Below are 19,502 nucleotides of genomic sequence, written 5' to 3' on the forward strand. Positions count from 1 at the left end.
TTTAGGCGTTTTTCTTTCTTTCTTAATGACAACCTACGCTAACCATCTTCAGGCTGTAACTTCATTTTTAACTAAATGACACTGATCTTATCATCTAACTCTCACAAGCGTGAGCGAACACAACTCATTTGACACTACCCCAGAAACCTGTGATGTCAAATTTTCAATCTCTTGTGTATTTTTGTTTACAGCAATTATGAGCAGTTATGGGTCATATCGCAGTCTGGCATCCTCAGTAGTTTGTGTTTACAGTCCACGTAGCAACTGCAGCTTCCTGTTGATGTTAGGATGACTTCAATCGTGCCCGCAGTGAAGTGAAACTGAGTAAGATTGGGTGCTACAGGCATCCCAAATTGCCACCATTATGATCCAATACTGACTCATCGGTTCACAAGTAAACTGAGAAAAATTATCAGCTTCTATCTGACAACTAACAACATCGTCATGTAAATTCTCCTAATTCCTGAGGTGGAATCATTTTCTCTCGTGATCAGTATCTTCGTATTTACACTGGACCCCAAAATCCCCCGACAGGCCCTGGTGTGTCTGTCTTGTCTGAGCGTCGGGCTTCCCTCCACAGCGGAAGACTCAACAGAAGCAGGGGGGGTCACGGCTACACTGACCCCTCTGCTGTGGCTCAGCTGGAGCAATGTAAGTTTATTAAAGAAAACAAACGCAGAAACTCGTGGCTGGCCAAGATATTGCGTGGTTTCAACATGCTCCTTGTGTAATTTGTTGGAAGTATAGCATGAATTTTATAGTTGATGGGTCACATTTTAACATGCAGATGTCACTGCTCTGTGTTTAAAATTGAACAGAGTCAGACTATGCCACCAACTCAGATCTGTGTCCGCCATAAACATACATCAGGCACAGAATGTGTATATACTGCTGAACAATGACTTGATGAGTCAGCCTTTGTCTTAATCACTGCATCCGTCATTGTTATACACAATACAACGGACACACACACACACACACACACACACACACACACAAAAGCAGTAAATCAAAATATTAAATGAAATCATTACCATCATATGGCTCTGAGGATTAGTACTGGGTCTGATGCACATCTGGATCTGATATGATCTGATGGCACAGCTTAGACCGAGACGTGTCTAATCCCTGAGGACTGAATTATTTCATTCCAACATGCCACATATCTGCTTCAGGGGGAAAATGCTACTTGATATTCACTGATCAATATTTCCAACATGCAGCCGTTGCATTCTTTAAAATGTTACTTTTATGAAAGTGAAATCCTCATGATCTCACATAACTTCAGTGCGATTCCACTCTGAGACATGTCATGCGAGTGGAAAGTTTGAACTTATTCCTATTTCAATGATAAGGAGCTGCCATTTTCACTGGGACAACTGAAAATTGATCATAATAGGCCTAAGATGCACTTACACAAAAATGTGACAGTGATGGCAGGGACACTGTCTCTTTAGCTCATTTTGACACCAAAGTTTTCTTTAACATCAGTAATCATAAACTACATGTATTTAATGTCAGTTGTAGCTGCTGTTTAAACTTTGAAATAATAAATTGAGAGGGAAAAATATAGGCCGTATGTTTGAAGTAAATCTATCAAAAAAGAACAGTGAGACTTAAATTATTTTACTCATTCCTGGGAATGTGAGTAATAAATTTTCCACACTGAATGCCATCCTGTAAATGTATGCTTTTTTAAATAGTAAAAGTCATATTTTAAAACACTTTACATACAGCTGACAGGTAAAGTCTTTCTCTGGAATGTATCTGTAGCAATCACTTAAGTGGTAAAAAACGTTAAAAGTTCTTTGTGCACAATTGCGTATCTTTATTATGATGCCAAACTACGAGCATGTAAAGATAAAATATGGATACAAAGATTTACAGCGAGTAGTTTTCACAAAAGTTGAAGTCATCTTTTATAGACACTCTGGATTAAAATGTGCATGTTTTGTTTTACCAATATGGAGAACTGAATTCTCAAGAAAAACTCCTTCTTCAGGGATTTTTCTACGTCATGACAGAATGTCAGTTCTGTGGAATAAGACAAAAACGAAACAAACCATAGGGATTTCAACGTACTACTCTTCAGGTTAATGGTTGGATAAAAAAAAAGCTGAACCTCTCCAGAGCATTTAACCATCTGCCAGAATTAGATTTTCCAGTGATTTCATCAGTGGATCCATCATAGTCTGAACACTGGCAGCGAGGCGCACTATCTGAGCAGAGCACAGCAGCTAGTCTGTGGATGATAAAGTGTAAAAGAGTGAGGGAATGTCTCATTACAGCCTGATAAGGGCTTTGTGAACTATTTCGACTGTTGCACGTTATATTTACAGTGACATATCTGCCTGCGCAATTGGAGCTATGATTGGCAAGTGGTATGTGCCTATCAAGATTGCAGTGGGGTTTTTTGGAGGGGGGTAAAAATAGGAGCACACTAGTCCTGGAGAAGAAGCTGAGAGGGTGACAGAAGAGTGCCAATTTTCTGTGTTTTCTTTCCACTATCTGCAAGGAACACACACACACGCTACCAGGCAGAGTTACAGGCGGTTACACGCAGTTTTCTGTCTGCCTCAGAATGTCAAAAGACAACTTTGAGGCAGATCTGATGTAAAATTGGAATCACAAAAACCCATAAGAATCCTTCTGGAAAAAAAAAAAAAGAAAAGTGTAAAAAGAAATAAACTCTTACATTTTCCCCAAAAAATGATCTGGACTGTGTTTCTGCAGTGTATCTTTCTTCAGCGCCCCAGACAAAAGGGAAATAACAGCAAATAAATCTTGCTCAGCGGTGAAGCTGCAGGCCCCATTATAAGCATTGTGTGAGTGTGACACCTGCTGGGAGCCACCTCTGTTCTGTTTACATCAGCCAAGTCTTTCTCTCCAAATGCGTCACGATGCGTCTGGAGCAAACTGGATGTGTGCACTAGTTCCACATCCAGACTACACGTGTATCTGTTTGGCGTTCACACACAGCCATCTAGCAGGAGCCACCCAGGGGGGGCATTCCTGTCTTTTGTTTAAGGAGGAAGAGGAAACCTGTCAGGAAAAGATTGTGTAGAGCAGGAAGCTCTCATGGCTAGAGAGTCCTTCCTTTCTTTTAGCGAGCATGAATGCAGCTAGCAGCCAGTCATCTATACCCAAGGATTCAATTATGATTGCATTAATTGTCACAACTCCTTGCTTTGTTGGGGAAAAAAATCCAGGCCGAGAAATTCATGTCCTCCTGCAGCATGGCATTTACTTTCAATGCGCAACAAAACAATGCACACAGCCCTGTGAGCGATAAACGACGGGGTATAGACTATATGTAGCCTGACATTTTTGTCTGGCCAACGTTTACACTCTTCCAAAACTCACACCACACCCAGCAGCCGCAAACCAGCAACTTTAAATTTCCACAAAAAAAAAGAAAAAGAAAACAAGTCGCATCACTTTTTAGCAACAATAAGAGCAAATAGAGACGCTGCATTCTTCCGAACTTACACTTGTTAACCGGAGGACACAGACTGAACGCGTCGCAGGGAGAACTAATAAGGACTTGCCATTCAACATCTGGTGGCTGCAGCCATAATGCATCTGGAATTTGACTGTCGGGGGCCAGTAGCCAATGTTAATGTAGACCAGCGCTCTACCACCACCACCACCAGCATACCATTTCAAAATAGTTGTGTAACTAAATAAGGGAGCGAGCCAAGGTATCATTGTGAAGCTTTGTGGTTTGAAGTGTTGCAAACTGTGCAGTTACCGCATGAAGTTACCAAATGACAGCTTTCCTTACGCTTTGACAAAACCCTTCAGCGGAGCGACAGCAGTTACAACAATCAGGAGAAACACAGACAGAACGATGATTTCATTTGTAAACGCCAAACCAGCACACTTTTTGACCCCGCAACAGGATCCTCGGACTGAGCCGGGCGATGTGCCACACCGCTGTTGCGCAGCTCGACACATCGTATCCAGCGGTACATCCAGCCATGGCTATTGCTCAATCCCCCGCTGCCCAGACTAAACCAAATCGTTGAACTCGCGGAGCACTTATAGTTAAAGGAGAGTGCAGTCTACAGGGTTTTGTCTGAAACCGTTATTCACTCCTTTGTGCCTCTCCAGACGTGCGTAATTGTGCGCTTGGTCCCCAAAATCCAACGCGTGATTCTGATTTTAGTCTTCATTCCACACACCATAGCGTATCCTCACAACCGGGCAGCTTATTGTAAAAAAAAAAAAAAGGGAAGATGGATACTTTGAAAGAAAGAGACAAAGAAGGAAATCTGGTTACCGCTTTCAGAACGAGAGAAAAAAGCCGCTCATAGTCGCCAGATTGGAGGTCCCAGCTCACAGACCGACACAGAGGGGCATTTCAACCCACTGCTTGAAAAAAAGGAGGCGCAACTCCGAAAAAGCAGTCTCCCACAAACTCATACACCCCGTTCTCCACCCTTACCTTAATAGTTCCGTCCATTTTGCGCAATTTTCAGCGGACCCCGACAATATCCCGAACATGACACGCTCCTGAATTAATTCCAGTCCCCGGTATGTGGCGGAGAGAAAGAGACACTTTTACCGGATTGAGTTTTTCTTTCCTCTAAATTGGGAAGTGAAGTCACCACTGTTGAGAAGGTTGAGAAGGAAGCTGTGTGTCACCGAAAGCCCTGCCTTCAAAAAAGCAGGATACTGTCCCAGAGAGATAAGCAGGGAAAACAATTGAGTGTTCGCTCCGCTGTTATGTTTTTCTGCTCGGAAATATTTACAGGATGGCTGCCTGCGTTGTGCACTGCCATTGCTGTGTAGCCTGCTGTAGAATAGTGTTGTGTTTGTTTTTTTTTTTGCTTTTTTTTTTTTTTTTTTGCTTTCGCAGTAATGTCACAGATGGCGTGGAATGCTTTACTATTTACCCTCCTTATGAATTCTTTCTGCGCACATTTAACTGAGGCTTTCTGGACTGAGCTTGGACTCTCCAAGCCTTGTGATCGCATGTTTTAGAGCGCTTTTTTTGGGGTTCACGCCTACACTTCAAGACTTACATCTGGCCATGCCTCCATCCCTTTGTGAATAAGCCTACTCGCAGTTTTTTTATTCTACATTTCACGGCGAAAGTGATACATTAAATAAACTTTATCTTTTGGACGCAGACAGATGTTTCTGTCAAGCTGCTGATGGAAGTCTAAATCAGAACAGCAGAGAAACCTGAACACCTATGGCAGGAGCTGCTGCAACCCCCCCCCCCCCCCCCCCTCGTCTTTTTGTTACAGCTCTCTATGAAGCCTCTGTGAAGTTTTCCTGAGACACCATTAATAAAATCCAAGCATTCAGCTCCTAACCGCGCCATAATCTGAGGGTCTGCGCTACACGTGTGCGTCTGCAGCTCAGCAACACGACTGAACTAGTTTGAAATCCAGCGTGCACCAACAAAAGCGCACAAGACAGGGCGCACAGATATTTGATTCTTATTCATTTTTGGATTTGACAGTGCAACAGTCAAAGGTTTCTCTCTGCACTCCCTATACTCATTTGAGCAGAGAAAGAAATCCCCCTAATCCCCACCCCCACAAAGGTTTTTTTTTTTCCTCTCTTCTCTTCGTCTGCCCTATGAAATTGCCCTCATCAATTCAGGCACAATTTTAGTGCAGATGCGAGACACGGAGCCTGACCAGACCAAAAACACTGCAAGAAAAGTCCATGATCACAGATTTGTTGCTATTCAGCATTTCTAAAGGCAGAAATAAGCACATATGGTCTATGTGGAAACATAAACATCCATTTTAACCCATTTTGTAGCATTTTAACTGATTCTAAAATGTGAACAAGTTCGAGCAGCACATTAGAAAAAAGCATATCAGATTTTTCCACTGGTATCCAGAAAATCATATTTGAAAAGGTAAAAAAACACCTTCCTCAGAGCAAAACTAGATGCATGTCAATACACTTGTTAAAGTTTAGCAAAATTATTGGATGTTGATAGTGATGAGGAGTGTTTTTTTTTTTTTGCAGTGTTGGGCTCCTGCCTCAGATTGGCCAAACAGAGACTGTGCCGCTGCAAGGACTGACAGCAGGGCCGGCCTGTCTGCTCTCGACTTGGGGGTCTGCTGGAGCAGTGGGCCCCCACCCTTGGGACCACCACATCTGGATCCTGCTAAGGGTCAAGGCTTCTCCTGCCCGAGGCCAGTTCAGACTCGTGTAATTAAGGGAGACACCTTGTTTAACTCTTCAGTGACTGGCTCGGTTTTCATTTGTTTTGTTTTTCTATGCATTCCAGCGTCTGGAGATTTAATATTCTATTTATTGTAGGGAGGCTGGTGATGAAGGGGCAACACTAAACAAAGGCCTTTGATGTGACCTTCAGTTGGGGATTTACTATGGAGGACTTTATCGATTTATGGATGCTGAATTATAATCAGTCACAGAAGCGCATATTTTCGAGCATCCCATCCTGCCAATATGATGTGAGGTGTCTCTTTGGATTTATGTCACCAGTTTCCATTAATAAAAAGCCACATTTACTCTGCATTCCAGTCTAGAGGCCAACATCAGGCTGTGTGTGTAATTTAAATAGGCCTAAGTGCTAAAAGCTGCAATTTTACAAGATGATTTTCGAATGACACAAACCGTTGCATTTAAAAAAAACTTGTAATATTTAAATTCAACAGCTTTTCACCAAAAAATAACAGCAAAAACTCGACTCACTCAGCATTCCTCCCCTTCTGCATTAAAATACCTGCCATGCCAGGCATAAAGCTTATCAGAGACACTTGGTGGGAGGGAGGGGGCTCAGGATCCCCCGAGATCATAATGAATACAGTGGTAACAAACATTTTGGAAGGCCAATAAACAGATGCAAGTTGGTTTACACAAGGAACCACAGAACATCTGGCTTGACGCTGGAACTAGACAGCCAGACATTTCTTCTTACACCACGAGCCAGTAGCTCCTCTGTCTCTCCGCTGGGGCAACAAGCCAGAGGTGGGCGGACACTATGGTTTGGAGTTTATGTTCAGCTGCCTTTCAATTGTTAGGCCCATCCTTTCTTCTTTAGCTTATATGAAGCTCTGCTGAGATGTAATGGAGAACGGGATTTACAGGTTTTACGTGAGTTCAAGTGAGCAGCCCATTAAGCTTTTTATTTGTCACAAGTGAAAGTAATCTGTCATGAGGGGGATATAAAGTGGAAGTAAACTTAAAGAGTTTTTTTTTTCATTCTCTAACTGATTAGCTTCGATAATGGTTGTTTCTCAAAAAAAATTACAAGACAATTTTCAAACCAAAGTATCATATTTATTATTTCATTCTTTAATAGCAGTTTTCAAATTTCAGTCTGTAAATTTATGTAGTTTTGCATTTTAAAAAAAACATTATTGGGTCACTCTTTGCCTAATACTATGCATATGGAAATCTCATTTGGCCATTCCTGAAATGGGAGATTGCATATCTGGGAGCTGTGAGAAGCTTTTGTTATTCCAACAAAGACATACACCCAGTCCATGTGAGTCTGCGAAGGTTTTGCTGTTTATTAGACTGCAGACTTGTATTCTGATCATTCCTTCTCTCGGGCTAAGAGACAGCCCGAGTCAAAATACTGAGGGCAAAAAGTGGAGTCTGCAGCACATATAAGCACGAACTGTCTGGCCCCTCGCTCTAGGCCATAATTAATTTGAGATTTATTTTTATTGGAGAGTTCCAGTCTCGCCTGGCCTTAACCAAACAAAACCAAATGCTGGGCCGTGGATTCGCTTGAATGAGGAATATTTCTTTTAAATTTTGTATCGAGGCGTGCCACATTCTGACCAACATCTCCCCGAAAGTGAGCGAGCCAGTGACTGCAGGACTTGCACGCACAGAATACACGCTAACCCAGAAGAATCGTTTTAAAAAGAGACAGAAAGATAGAGGCACATTAGGCCTTCCTGGAATCACAACAAACGGGTGTCATCTAGATTGCATTTCCACAACAAATCAAGGCAGAAGCAAGCACTGTAAAATCGAAAGATAACTTCAGAAATCTTCTTTTCTCTTTTTTTTTTGCCTCCTGTCCCACTTTTAATGGAGCAGAAAGACTCATTTTAACTCGTATTTTCTCCTTAAACATTCCCCGCTATTCAACTCCCTCGCAACAAATCAGGAATTGTTCTGCGCCCTGAAACGCACAGTCTCTCAGCAGTGGCACAAAAACGCTGCGCCTGGATGAAAGGAGCCCTTATTCAAAGGGGGAATAAGTCTTCAAAACATTAACAAGTCGCCCTTGGAAAAATACCTTGATTATGAAGATATTACCGTAGCGCGCCTCTGCACAATGGCTCATTTTAATGAGGCACAATCCGAGCAGTCAGCCTCCCAGGATTATTATGATGGACGTGAACAAACGTCATGCAGCCACCCAGATTCACTGACACTTGTTGACTGTATATATTCGTGGATGTACTTTAAATATATATATATATTAAAAGAAAAAGTTAATGGCTTTGGTGTCTCAGACATGAAGCAGTATGCGAGTATTCACGCTGCGCCATATGTGACGCGATGCAGGTTTTATGCGAAAACCAGATGTGCGCTGTTTGCTTTATTTACATTCTCGGGACCGTGGCCGAGAGAGAGAGAGAGATACATGACGTCAAACATGATAATGAGCCATAACAGCAACATTTTTTTTTTGTATGAAAGACAAAAATCGATCTTGGCACATCAGACAGACCACAACAGAGCCACATTTCAACAGTGACTTTACAGAGTAAACATGTGGGCATTTTCAACGAGGAGGGGAAAATAAAGTGGCCATCAGAGGCAACAAGCCAGCAGTAAAGCTACAGGTGTTAAGGCGTATTGTAATGCTGCAAAAATAAAGAACAATTTTACGCACGGTAAATCAGCAGAAAGCGCACTGAGCATGGGGGCTGTTCTGCTTGTTCCAAATGCAAATATTGGTCTGGTGATTGCTTTAGCAGTCAGGTTCAGAGGGGCATAGCTTAAATATTTTGGGCTGAACATCACAGCCTAAAGAAAAAAAATGAAAGGACCCCAGTTTGTCCCTCCAACATTACCTGTTCCAAGAGACGGTGGTGTCTTACCTTGACGTAAGACGACGTGTCAGGGACAGTTTGAAACATGTCTACTTGACAGACAGGCCCAAGGGTGCTCGGTGTCCAATGGGCCCTGAGAAAGGGAAAGAAAATATGATGAATTACATCTTATTATTATTAATATTATTACTATTTTAACCTTCCATTTTTCTTGTCATCAAGACGTCAGTTACGCTTGACCTGACAGCTCCGCGCAAACATCCAAAGCACCGCAGGTTTTGTGAACTCCCACTCAGGGCACTCATGGGTTACCACTTCCACCAAAGAAAGGGGAAAGTCAAATTTGCTTAATGTCCCCCCCTGCACGTCAAACTCCACGCATAATGCCTACATTCATTCATAAACCCTCTCGTGTTTTTTTTCAGCAGTGGTCAGCGGTAGTAGATAGGGGTAGGGTTTAACGTTCATTTAACAACACCAATACATGGAAATTACACCACTGACCTCCTGCTGGATGAATGAGTCCAAGTCGCCCAATAGGAGCTGGGCAGCGAGGAGCAGCAGCAAGAGAAGAAGAAGAAGAAGAGGGCCCCATCCCAACCCCCATCACGTTTTCCCCTAAAGCTTACCACATATTGAAACACTTTTCGCTTTAATAAGTGCAGCTTACAAAGTCTAGGGTGAAAGGGCACTTAGAGGACGGTGTTTTCAGTCCTTCCCTCCCTCTGCAATTATTAGGAAGGCAGTGGCATACGGCATCACAAATAGCTGTTATATAGGCTGTGTGATGAAGCAAATGAACGCATATGGGCTCTGTATTGGCAATTCAGGACGCACCATTAAAGTTCAACATGTCTTACAAGGCCTGGGGGACACCTTTTTTTGTCCTGTTCAGTAGCAATGCACGCTCTGACTGTGCAGGATTACAAATATTGCACAGTATGTTTTTCAAGTGTGCACTAAGTAAAATAAAGTATTAGGCATTGAAACTTAGTGATCTTAACCCATCACCTGACAGGGAAATTTAAAAAAAATAGAAATAAAGGAATAAAGAGTTATACCTCCTTACACATGATCAGGGGTTTAACAGCACCACAATTTCTCTCTTTTACTGCAGCGCTTTTTTTTCTTCTTTTCTTTACGCATTGAATTCCTGCCCCATGATAAATTAGCCAAGGAAGGGGGGATTATATATGAACGTGGCACGGTTTAAATACTTGTAGGGGACCACTGTGTTTTTTTTTTCGTCCTCTCGGTTCCTTCAGGCAAAACGCAGGGCTCGCCTCATAAAGTTCCCCAAATGCATCCAATTTCTGCGCGGTAAAAAGCGCATAGGATACCGCATCTGCAGCCAATTAGGCAGAGGAGGACTGGTGAATAACGGCGTGAACCTTCCTCCGAGACAGCCCCGTGGGCCGGGACCCCTCTAGTGTTACATTTTAAGCATCTTACCTCGCTGTTATCCATCATAAACGAGAGGCAACTGATTTTCAGCGAATACGCATTGTACCTTTTTCCCCCCCTGCTACCCTAAAAAGTGAGACTGCAAAGAAGTGAGCCGATAAAAGTTCAGTGGCGTATTTTTTCGATTGCAAAACTCACTTTTACCTCAGAATAAATCAGTTAAACATTTGAATAACAAGTCTGACGCGGTGAGACAGAAACAAATTACGCAAAAACTGAGCTCCGAGTTGAAGTCATTCCCGATACTTCCACGCTGTTTTGATCGATCGTGGCGCAATCTTTGGCTTTTTTTTAACAACATGACCGAGCATCAATTAAAGCAATAAAACAAGTGGAAATGATTTATTATCCTCATGCATGCACACCTCACGCTGCAGAGTTTGCAGCGCTTCGACAAACGCAGATACTGTTTTTGTTTTTCTCACTCACCTGTCGTTATTGTGCCGCTCGTCTGATCTTGTTTTTTTTTTTTTTTCGATTTTTGACTAATCACTCCTCCTCCAATTTTAAATAATTAGTCCCGTCCAGGCCAAGCCGTTTTCCAAAGATGATGACAATGAGTTATTTTGAAAGGGGCGAAAAGGAGCGCCGGGTGTATGAATGGAAATGTAAGTGAGATGGGAAAGCCACGACCAATGAGCAGCGAGAGAAAACCTCCCCTTGCCTGCAGTGTGAGGCCACTGAACCATGAAATAAGGGAAAAGCAGGGAGGGAGAGAGAGAGAAAGAGCGTCATAAATGTGATTTATAAACTCTTTTGGTTGAAGAAAAGTATCCATATAAATGCACGAGATATTTTCACGCTGGTTTATTATTTATTAGAATTAATGCATAGCTCTGGAAGTGTCCGGGCGGCTGTGGCGCAAGTGCGTAAACGTCGACGCACACCAACGCGCAAACATTTTCCCTTCGAAGAAACGGTCACTGTGTGTTTCCTCACCTGTAAACTTTCCAAAATCGACAAGTTCACAGGTGCATCGAAGCGACACACCCAAAGCATTTGCTGTGAATTCACCAAATTCGTACAGTTTCATTCACAACAATCCAAACATGTGTGAAATACTTTGGGAAAATCGACCCATTTCTACATAATAAACCATTGTTCCACTCAGTCAGTCTGCAGATGCATACACATTCAGGATGAGGTCATTTTTAAATCACATCAGTCATCTAGGTGTTTCTCTCTGTGCAGATATTCATTCATGTTTTCTGTCTGTCCTCATGGTGACAGTTCCCGCAGGAATACAACAGCAGCCACACGAGTTCCTCTGCAGCTCGTTCCTGCTCCGGTGACCCCGCTCACTTCGCTAACTTCATTTCCTTCACATTGCTGCCCTCATCTTCGAAACCAAGAGTCCCCCCCCCCCCCCCCCCCCCAAAAAAAAAAAAGGGATGTAGGGCAATTCACGGTGAGGAGAGTCGTCCAACCGTGGCGTTTTATAGCCTCATCAAGGTCGCTATTTCACGCAGCGCTACCTGAGTGACGCAGGGCAGTGGCCTGTAACTTGTAGCATTGCAAAGTCTAAAAGAAACACCAAGGATGACAGAGAAATGTCGGCTCAGATGCTGCGTTTTGTGTATTTTATATCCGCAATGCAAGGGCAGTCTATTAAAAGTACTTTTTGTCACATTCATGATTGCTTTTCAATAGATTTCTGCCAAAAAACGAGGGACTGAATGGCACATTTAATTTCTTGCCAGGCGAAATTCAGAAAAAAAAGTTCCATATTTTCAGAAAAAACTCAACACAACACATTATTATTCTACAATTCCACAGTTTCATTTAGCAGACGCTTTTGTCCAAAGCGACGTACAACACAAGCAAGAATCCAGAAATACATTATTATGTAAAACAATCACTTGCAAAAACAGCACAGTCCTGAGAATCTCACAGATTTTTCTCGCAGTGTTGTGGTCATCTGGTAAAGAGGTCGTCTTTCATCACAGGCTGGACCTTCTGTTTGTTGCACGGTTTCCTAATGCAGTGATTAAGAACAACAACACTGATAATAGTGTTCCCAGCACGAAACAATGGACGGAAATCCCAACATCCGTTTCACTGAAAAATGGCATTCATGCGCGTGCTGTGTTGCCTTCCTGAGGATACAGTGGAAGAAGTTTTCTAACACATTTGAGCAGCAACTATTAAATTCTCAAAGAAGGAGAAAGAGAATCGCGAGAAAAAGTATGGTGTGACATTCGAGCTCCTGTTAATACCAATATGATTAAAGGCAGAAGCATCCCACTGCCTTATTGGAGCACCAAAGACAACTTCTGAAGCTAGATCAAAAATCCTGAGCTTTACTTCATTAGAATTCCCTTTTACATGTGTGATCAGCACATATGTAACCAGATCCAATTTCAGTCAATCAAGCTCATATTGAAAGAAACCTCACTCATAGAAAAGAGTCAGACTCTTCTCTTAACAGGCCATCATCCACCTTAGCCCGCTTAATTAATATTTCCAGGACATTAATAGCATTTGTTTAACCTTAGCCTGATAGCAGCAGGCGTATTGACAATCCAAACAGTATCCTGCCAGTTATTACAGGTTGTTGAATTGACCTGTTGTGACTGTTAAAACCTTCTGACACTGATTGCTTTGTCCTATTTGGCACCGCTCTCTCTTGTGTTTAAAAAAACAAAAACAAAACTTGAATATATTCCCAAACGATTGAGATCATCTGTCTGGCTGTTTCATGAAATCTTCAACCATCCAGCTCTTGTTGTTTTTGTCTTGGCAGTGATATTAAATGTGGAATGTGGCCTTGAGATGATTATGCCTCTTGCTGATGGCTCACACAGGCGTCCTGACAGTTCTGTGGGTCTGGATGAATTTTTTTTAAACATTATTTAGCATGCATGCATTCATATTGTTGCGAGCAGAATGTCCTTGTGTGCTTTAATACACGGATGAATTTCCACTCAGCGGCAACGCCAAACAATCTGCCTTCAGCAGCTTGCCATACGCAGTCGACTGCCAGTCTCTCCTCGCTGTGAACATTTCAGAGCGCTCTTCTCTTGGGACTCCACCAAAAACACTTGTATTCGAGATGATGTGGGCAACCTACGGACATCTGTGATTACATCGCCCAGAGTAAATGAAGCTCCTTACTCTGAACTGTAATGAGTTATTTATTTAGTTGAAGGGGGCTACCGAGAGATGATCTGGAGATGGAGATTGGTCTCATTCCAAGTCTCTTTTTTTCTTGGCTCCTCTGGGAGAGAGAAAATGGCAGTGTGGCACCAGTGAAGGCAGGGCAGAATATCAAATCTTTTCACGCAAGCTCACAGGCAGTTATAAGCCAGACATGGAACAGCTTACAAGCACGGGGCTGATATTCAAAAGAGAGGGAGTCATCTCACCTTACTAGTTGTATCATTTTTTACGTACTGAATTACATTTTGAATGATTTAAAGGGTTGCCCGTGGCTCTTGACCTTTGCACCCTCTCTTATTATAATGTTAAAGCTTCTTTTTTATGCAAGGAAATGGCTTTACAGTGTTTACAGATCAAGATGCTAAACCCACACTTGAGAATAGAACAACAGAGTTCAGCTTATCAAAAATTGCACTCTGTAGGTCCCTTAGAAGCAGCTCAGTGCAGACAGCAGCCCACTTGTGTGTGCAGTGATAATTAGCAAGGGGAAGTATTAAATTAAAGCAAGGCAGTCCTTTTATGAGGCAAGCATTTATGAAGGTAATAGCATCCCTATAAATTAACGACCTCCCAATGCCTCCCGATGTGTTGCCACTCATCAGGTCCAGAGCTGATACATCCACTACATGACCTCATCTGCTCAGTCGTGGTATTTTTACCCCCGGGGATAATGCTGAGATGAGAGCTTGGGAGGACATGTGGTGTCGAGACAAAATGCTCGCTGCCATTACATACAATATGTTCTGGTACGCATTTAATCAAAAGGAAGAAGTGTGTTTGGGTCAGCGTCTGAGTCTGCGTGTGTGATTTATGTATCTACTGTGTGTATCCACATAATTACTTCTCACAACACCACAAATTACTGTGAGTTTCTGTCGGTATGTAACCGGGTCTTCCAGACCACCTATCTTATGTCAATTCAGCCGTAAATGTGGACACACCCTGCCTCTAGTCCAGACTGGTCATGGGAAACCAAGGTGCTCACTTTACTTTTTGAATCAGCCTCGCTTGCCAAAGGGGGAGTCATCCCAACGCGAACAACCTGAGGCTGAAATAAAGCCCCCCGAAAACGGCTGCTCCTGTGGAAAAAAGCACGGCGAGCAAGAACAGGAGGAGAGCAGTGCCATTTAGAAAGCCTAAATCATCCCCTGAACTATAAATCCACTGACCGCTCATCATTCAGCAGCATTTTTAAAAGCCCTTAAAGAAAAACACTGAGTGAAATGAATATGCTGTCACCTCTCATTTGGGTCTGGCCCTCTGGCTCAATAAGAAAAGTGTTGTTCCCTGGAAGGCTGCTCGCCCGAGCTGAGCTCTCAGGTTTAGGGTTTACCCCTGTCCCGCATTCTCAAGGCTTTTACTTTGAGGCCCGAGTCTCTCTTTCCTCCCCCACGTCCCCCCAGACATGTCTGACAGGCTGAACTCGATGTGGGCTGCTCACCAGACTACAAAAATCATTCATCTGTGCCTTCAGACGGTCAAATCTGGATCTAATAAAGGGAGCCTGCCTATTGATCCTATTCATAGGGAAAGGTACTGCCAACTCTCACCACTTGAGGGCTCTCTGGCTCAAGCTAGTGGTGGCTTACTGAGGACTTTTGGTATACTTCTGTTGATAATGGGGGACGTTATGTCCAAGAAAAGACACACGTTTTAAATAAATTTCCTCAGGTGATTCATTAATAAGTGGTGTGTTTCTTTTTTTTTCCCCTATAGATATTTGCATTACTTGCATCTGTGATTTTCCAGAGATAAAATATTGTACAGCAACGTCTAAGATACTGGCACTTGCAAGATAAGATGTTCATTTCCTATTCTGAACAACAGGCCTCGCAGGGTTATCGAGGCCAAACATAACAATGGCACACTCCCATTTTCACCTGTGGCACAAACAAACATGTGGAACAAGACACAATGCACATGCTGTGCACTGACACCGTGCCAACCAGCTGAAGGCAGGAGACTGTTTGGTTTTGCATACAAGACTGAAGCAAAAAGAAGGCCTGGGCCGCAAAACAACATGAGAAACATCCCAGCACAGGCGGGCAAGGCTAGGGAAGCATCTAAGGATGAAAAAAAAAAAGGAGAAAGAGCGAGAATGAGTCAGAGTCACTTTTAGGGTTGTGTTTATGTGTGGGTGAGGGCACTACCCCAAACGCCTCGGCAAACCACAGCATTCCACGCCGGGCCTTAAAGAGACAGAGCGACGCTGTCATCGTGGGTATCTGGGGAGTAAAGTGTTAACATATGGCCAGGCCTATTTGAGACAGCTGGTGAGACGCACAGAAGCCAGTAGGTGGCCATGCCAGTCCTCTGATGGCATCCTGAAAACAGGGTGTACCCGCTCTAACTATGTGTCAGGTAGTCTTTAAGGAAAAGCACATTTAGAGATTTTTGTCTTACCTTGGCAACGTGATAGAAATTGACAAAATGTACAAAACAGACCGAGAAATTACTTTTTTTTGTTGTTAGTTTTATTAAAAGCCAAACCGACATGCACTTCTGTTTGTGTCATGCTACTGCTGAAAATGACAGTTTAGTGTGTGCATTTCAGAGATCTAATGATAGAGGGCACAGTTGAGCTGTGAAACAAGTGACAACAGCAGGGTGTCATGTTAGGCTCTTGTTTGAAACTTCTCTATGTGAAATACAAAGCTGTGTGTTTAGCAATGCTGAAAACTAACTTCCAGTTAGCTTAGAATTTCCACATTATCACCTATACTGTATTACCTCGTGGTTTTGAAATAATTGTTTCCAAAAGTTTCCTATGAAGTCAGCTGACGTAGATTCTGGTATCAGGTTTATGTTCTTCGTTAAAGTTCTTTACAACTAAAGTTGGCACCTACAACTACCCAGTGTTTGAAATGGCATACTAAAAGCATCTTCCATCCACAGACAGACAGCAGAGTGGTTGTGCAGCCTCAAAGATGACAGGCCCAGATTGCATGTGGAAAAAAAAAAAAAGCTCACTGCTAGGAAGAGCACAAACGAAGACGAGAAAGAGAGAATGAGAAAACGAGAGAACTGAGTAGGTGTGAGGAGGCATGTGAGAGCATGATGGTGGTGGTGTTGTGTTGACAATTCGTTGGTTAGAGACGAAGGGGGGGGTAGGCAGAAAGAGAAAGTGTGGTTGTAAGGGGGTGCTATGAAGAGAGGGTTTCTGTGAAGGAAAGAGAGGATGCAGAGAAGGAAATGAATGGAAGCGAGGGGGCAAAAAGAGAAACAGCCTGTTTCCTCCCAGAAAATCCAGGGCACAATATGGAACTTCACATCCTTAAACCATCATCGGAGTTTCTAAAAATAACCCCCTTTTCTGCACAGTAAGACTTGGGAGTGGGAGTAGGGGTTAGTGAGGTGTGGGCGAGGAAGGAGTAGGGGCGGCTGGCAGTTAGAAATGGAACTCAGAGCATGAAACTATTAGCGTGAAGCTGGAAAGAGACAAAGAAACTCCCGCTTGCCCAGACAGCGGTGAAGAGAGATGGATCAGAGGCTGCGTGGCTGCGTTTACGTGGAGGAGACCGAGACGGAGAGAGATTGAGATTGTAGGAGTAAAAGGGTGAAAGTGGGAGAGAGAGAGAGAGACAGAGAACCCCAGTCAGGACCCCACAAACTCAGTCATCAACACTGTCCTCTCATGTTAAAGCCTCTTTTGTCATAGTTGAAGTCCATTTACTGTACATTTGTACGGCACCTAAAGTTACTATTTCCATTGCAGTTTTAGATTTCTCAAACAAAGCATATGACCAGCTTACAAAACATGTTATTTAGACTATCCCACTGCAAATAAAGCAGTTGGAATTCAACTTAAAAAGCTGCTTGTTTATCAGTGCACCAGTGTGCTTAATGCGGATTTGCAACTTGATGTGATTGAGCTCTACCAGATACTGCTGAAACTGGCAAGTTAAACAATCCCTTGAATCTGTGTTTTGTTGTGTTGGTTGGAAGAGTGATGGATGGGAAACATATGTCTAGTTCTGTGCTGCTGCTTATTGTCTTTATAAGAACCTATGTGTATGTGTTGGTCAGCTGTACAGTCAGATCGCCATGGTTTGTCTCAGACAAATCAGTTTTGAGGCATATCTTTCATAAACCCATGCTGTGTCAAAATGAAAGCAAACATAATAACATGAAAATAGGACTCTGGATAGGAACCAAAGATACATCTATATATATATTTATATACTGGTTAGTCATGCTGTTAACTCTACACAGTCGCCTCAAAGCCACTTTAAAAGATCAGCAAGTTATTTTAGTGTAGCTGCACTTTAGTTTCTATATGCCAAGAGTACATTGTGACAGTGATGCTTCATAGCAACATTTCAAAAAGTCACAATATTAGCACGCTAATACAGATGATATGACATGAATTTGTAAGCATTCGTACGAAGCCAAACAGTGATCTGTAATTTCTGAGCAACCGTTATCACAATATGTGCATGAATACTTGCATACATTTCATTTAGCTGTTTAGAAAGTCATTATGGGTGCCTCAGGTTGGTCCACAATAATAAGTCCCAACTTAAATATGCATTCCGTTTCTTTTACTTTAAGTTTATTTAGGCTCATTGCCAGCCACCTGCCACCTGAGTGGGTAAAAAAGCCAAGAACAAAATGAGTTGTATGGACTATTTTTTGATCCAGATCTGGTTGGCTCTCTATATCAAACAGGGAAGGACACCAGAGTAGAGACACAACACAGACTCCAGCGAAAACCAGCCACTGACAAGCGGCTCCTTCTTCCCTCTCATCACTCCGATAAGCCCTCCTCTGCAGCCCGAACCCCACCTCATCTCAGGCTGAATGAACTGAACGAAGCCGACAGGTCCACCAGTGGCACTGATGTTGTTATCAGCGTGAACACAACAGGGATGTAGTGGAGCTAATGACTCCCCTGTCTCGTAAAAAGCGAGCGGAGAAAAAAACTCGGAGACTCGGGCCCTTAATTACCTCCCATGTAGGATGGAAGCAGCTCAGGAAAAGCCTAGTGATGCCAGGTTTTGTGTGTGAAAAGGTGCATTGACACTGTGAAAGGTGATAAAGGGGGATGATCTGTGAGTCTTCAGAGGAGCCACATTTAGGGAGCTGCAAATCAGCAGCATTAGTCTTCACGTATACATATTTACTTCATCTGTCTAACTACCACTCTTCGTTTTAGTCATCAGCCCTCACATTTTAATCTGATGACTGTGCGAGAAAACTAATAAAAGCGTGGCTTAAACGCTTTATGCAGAGTTTTATGAATATCAACGAGAATACCACTTGAGTGAAGTAAGTCATTATAGTTTTGTCCAGACCGAGAAATTGTCACTCACGTCTCTAGCTAAAGTCAGAAATCTCGCCCCTTGACATGTGACTGTCTGTTTTTCTTGCTGCTCTAAACACTTTTTTCTCCCTCCCGTGTTCTCCCTGTCCCTCGGTCTCTCTCCCCCATCTGTCTCCCCTCATCGCTCTCCCCTCTCCGTGCCTCCCAGGCCTCCCTCTCCAGCTCTCCTCTCTCGCTGCAGCCTTCTCTCACTCCTCTAATGAGAGTGTGTGTTACACAGGCATTCAGCAAACCTCCTCTGCTAATTACATGACAAGCATCTCGTTCTGGGACACTAATGAAGAGGAATAGCGAGCTGGAGACGCCACTGGAGTGTTGGGTGTGTGTGGTGGTGTGTATGCGTGTGTGTGGGGGGGAGGGGGGGTCAAGCTCACAACTGGGTGGGGTGTTTGTGTAAATGTGTGTGTTTTTTCTTAGTTGGGGGGTGGGGGGGGGAGTAAACTGGCGCCAGTCCAGTAGCTTATCAACCGGGGGAAAGTCGGACTCAGCATCTAGTTCTCTCCCAGACTGCTTTCTCCTTTCATCTCGCTGCCCTCTCACGC

At 43.1% G+C, this 19,502-nt stretch overlaps 1 protein-coding gene across 5 annotated transcripts in view; it reads right to left on the minus strand.

Moving 5' to 3' along the window:
• fli1 (Fli-1 proto-oncogene, ETS transcription factor) overlaps window positions 1–11,066 on the minus strand; it is a 31,593-nt gene extending 20,527 nt beyond the window's left edge. For 2 of the 5 annotated variants that reach the window (XM_022199657.2, XM_022199656.2), the window contains exon 1: window positions 4,448–4,598. In XM_022199657.2, coding sequence (XP_022055349.1) covers window positions 4,448–4,465 — 18 coding nt within the window. In that variant the 5' untranslated portion in view covers window positions 4,466–4,598. Of the gene's footprint in view, window positions 1–4,282; window positions 4,377–4,447; window positions 4,599–9,062; window positions 9,148–10,907 lie in introns of those variants that run through there. The other 3 variants (XM_022199655.2, XM_022199654.2, XM_051957885.1) reach the window with 3 other exon arrangements.
• Window positions 11,067–19,502: the final 8,436 nt, after the last annotated feature.

This window comes from Acanthochromis polyacanthus, chromosome 13 (assembly GCF_021347895.1).
Source record: "Acanthochromis polyacanthus isolate Apoly-LR-REF ecotype Palm Island chromosome 13, KAUST_Apoly_ChrSc, whole genome shotgun sequence".
Taxonomy (NCBI): Eukaryota; Metazoa; Chordata; class Actinopteri; family Pomacentridae; genus Acanthochromis; species Acanthochromis polyacanthus.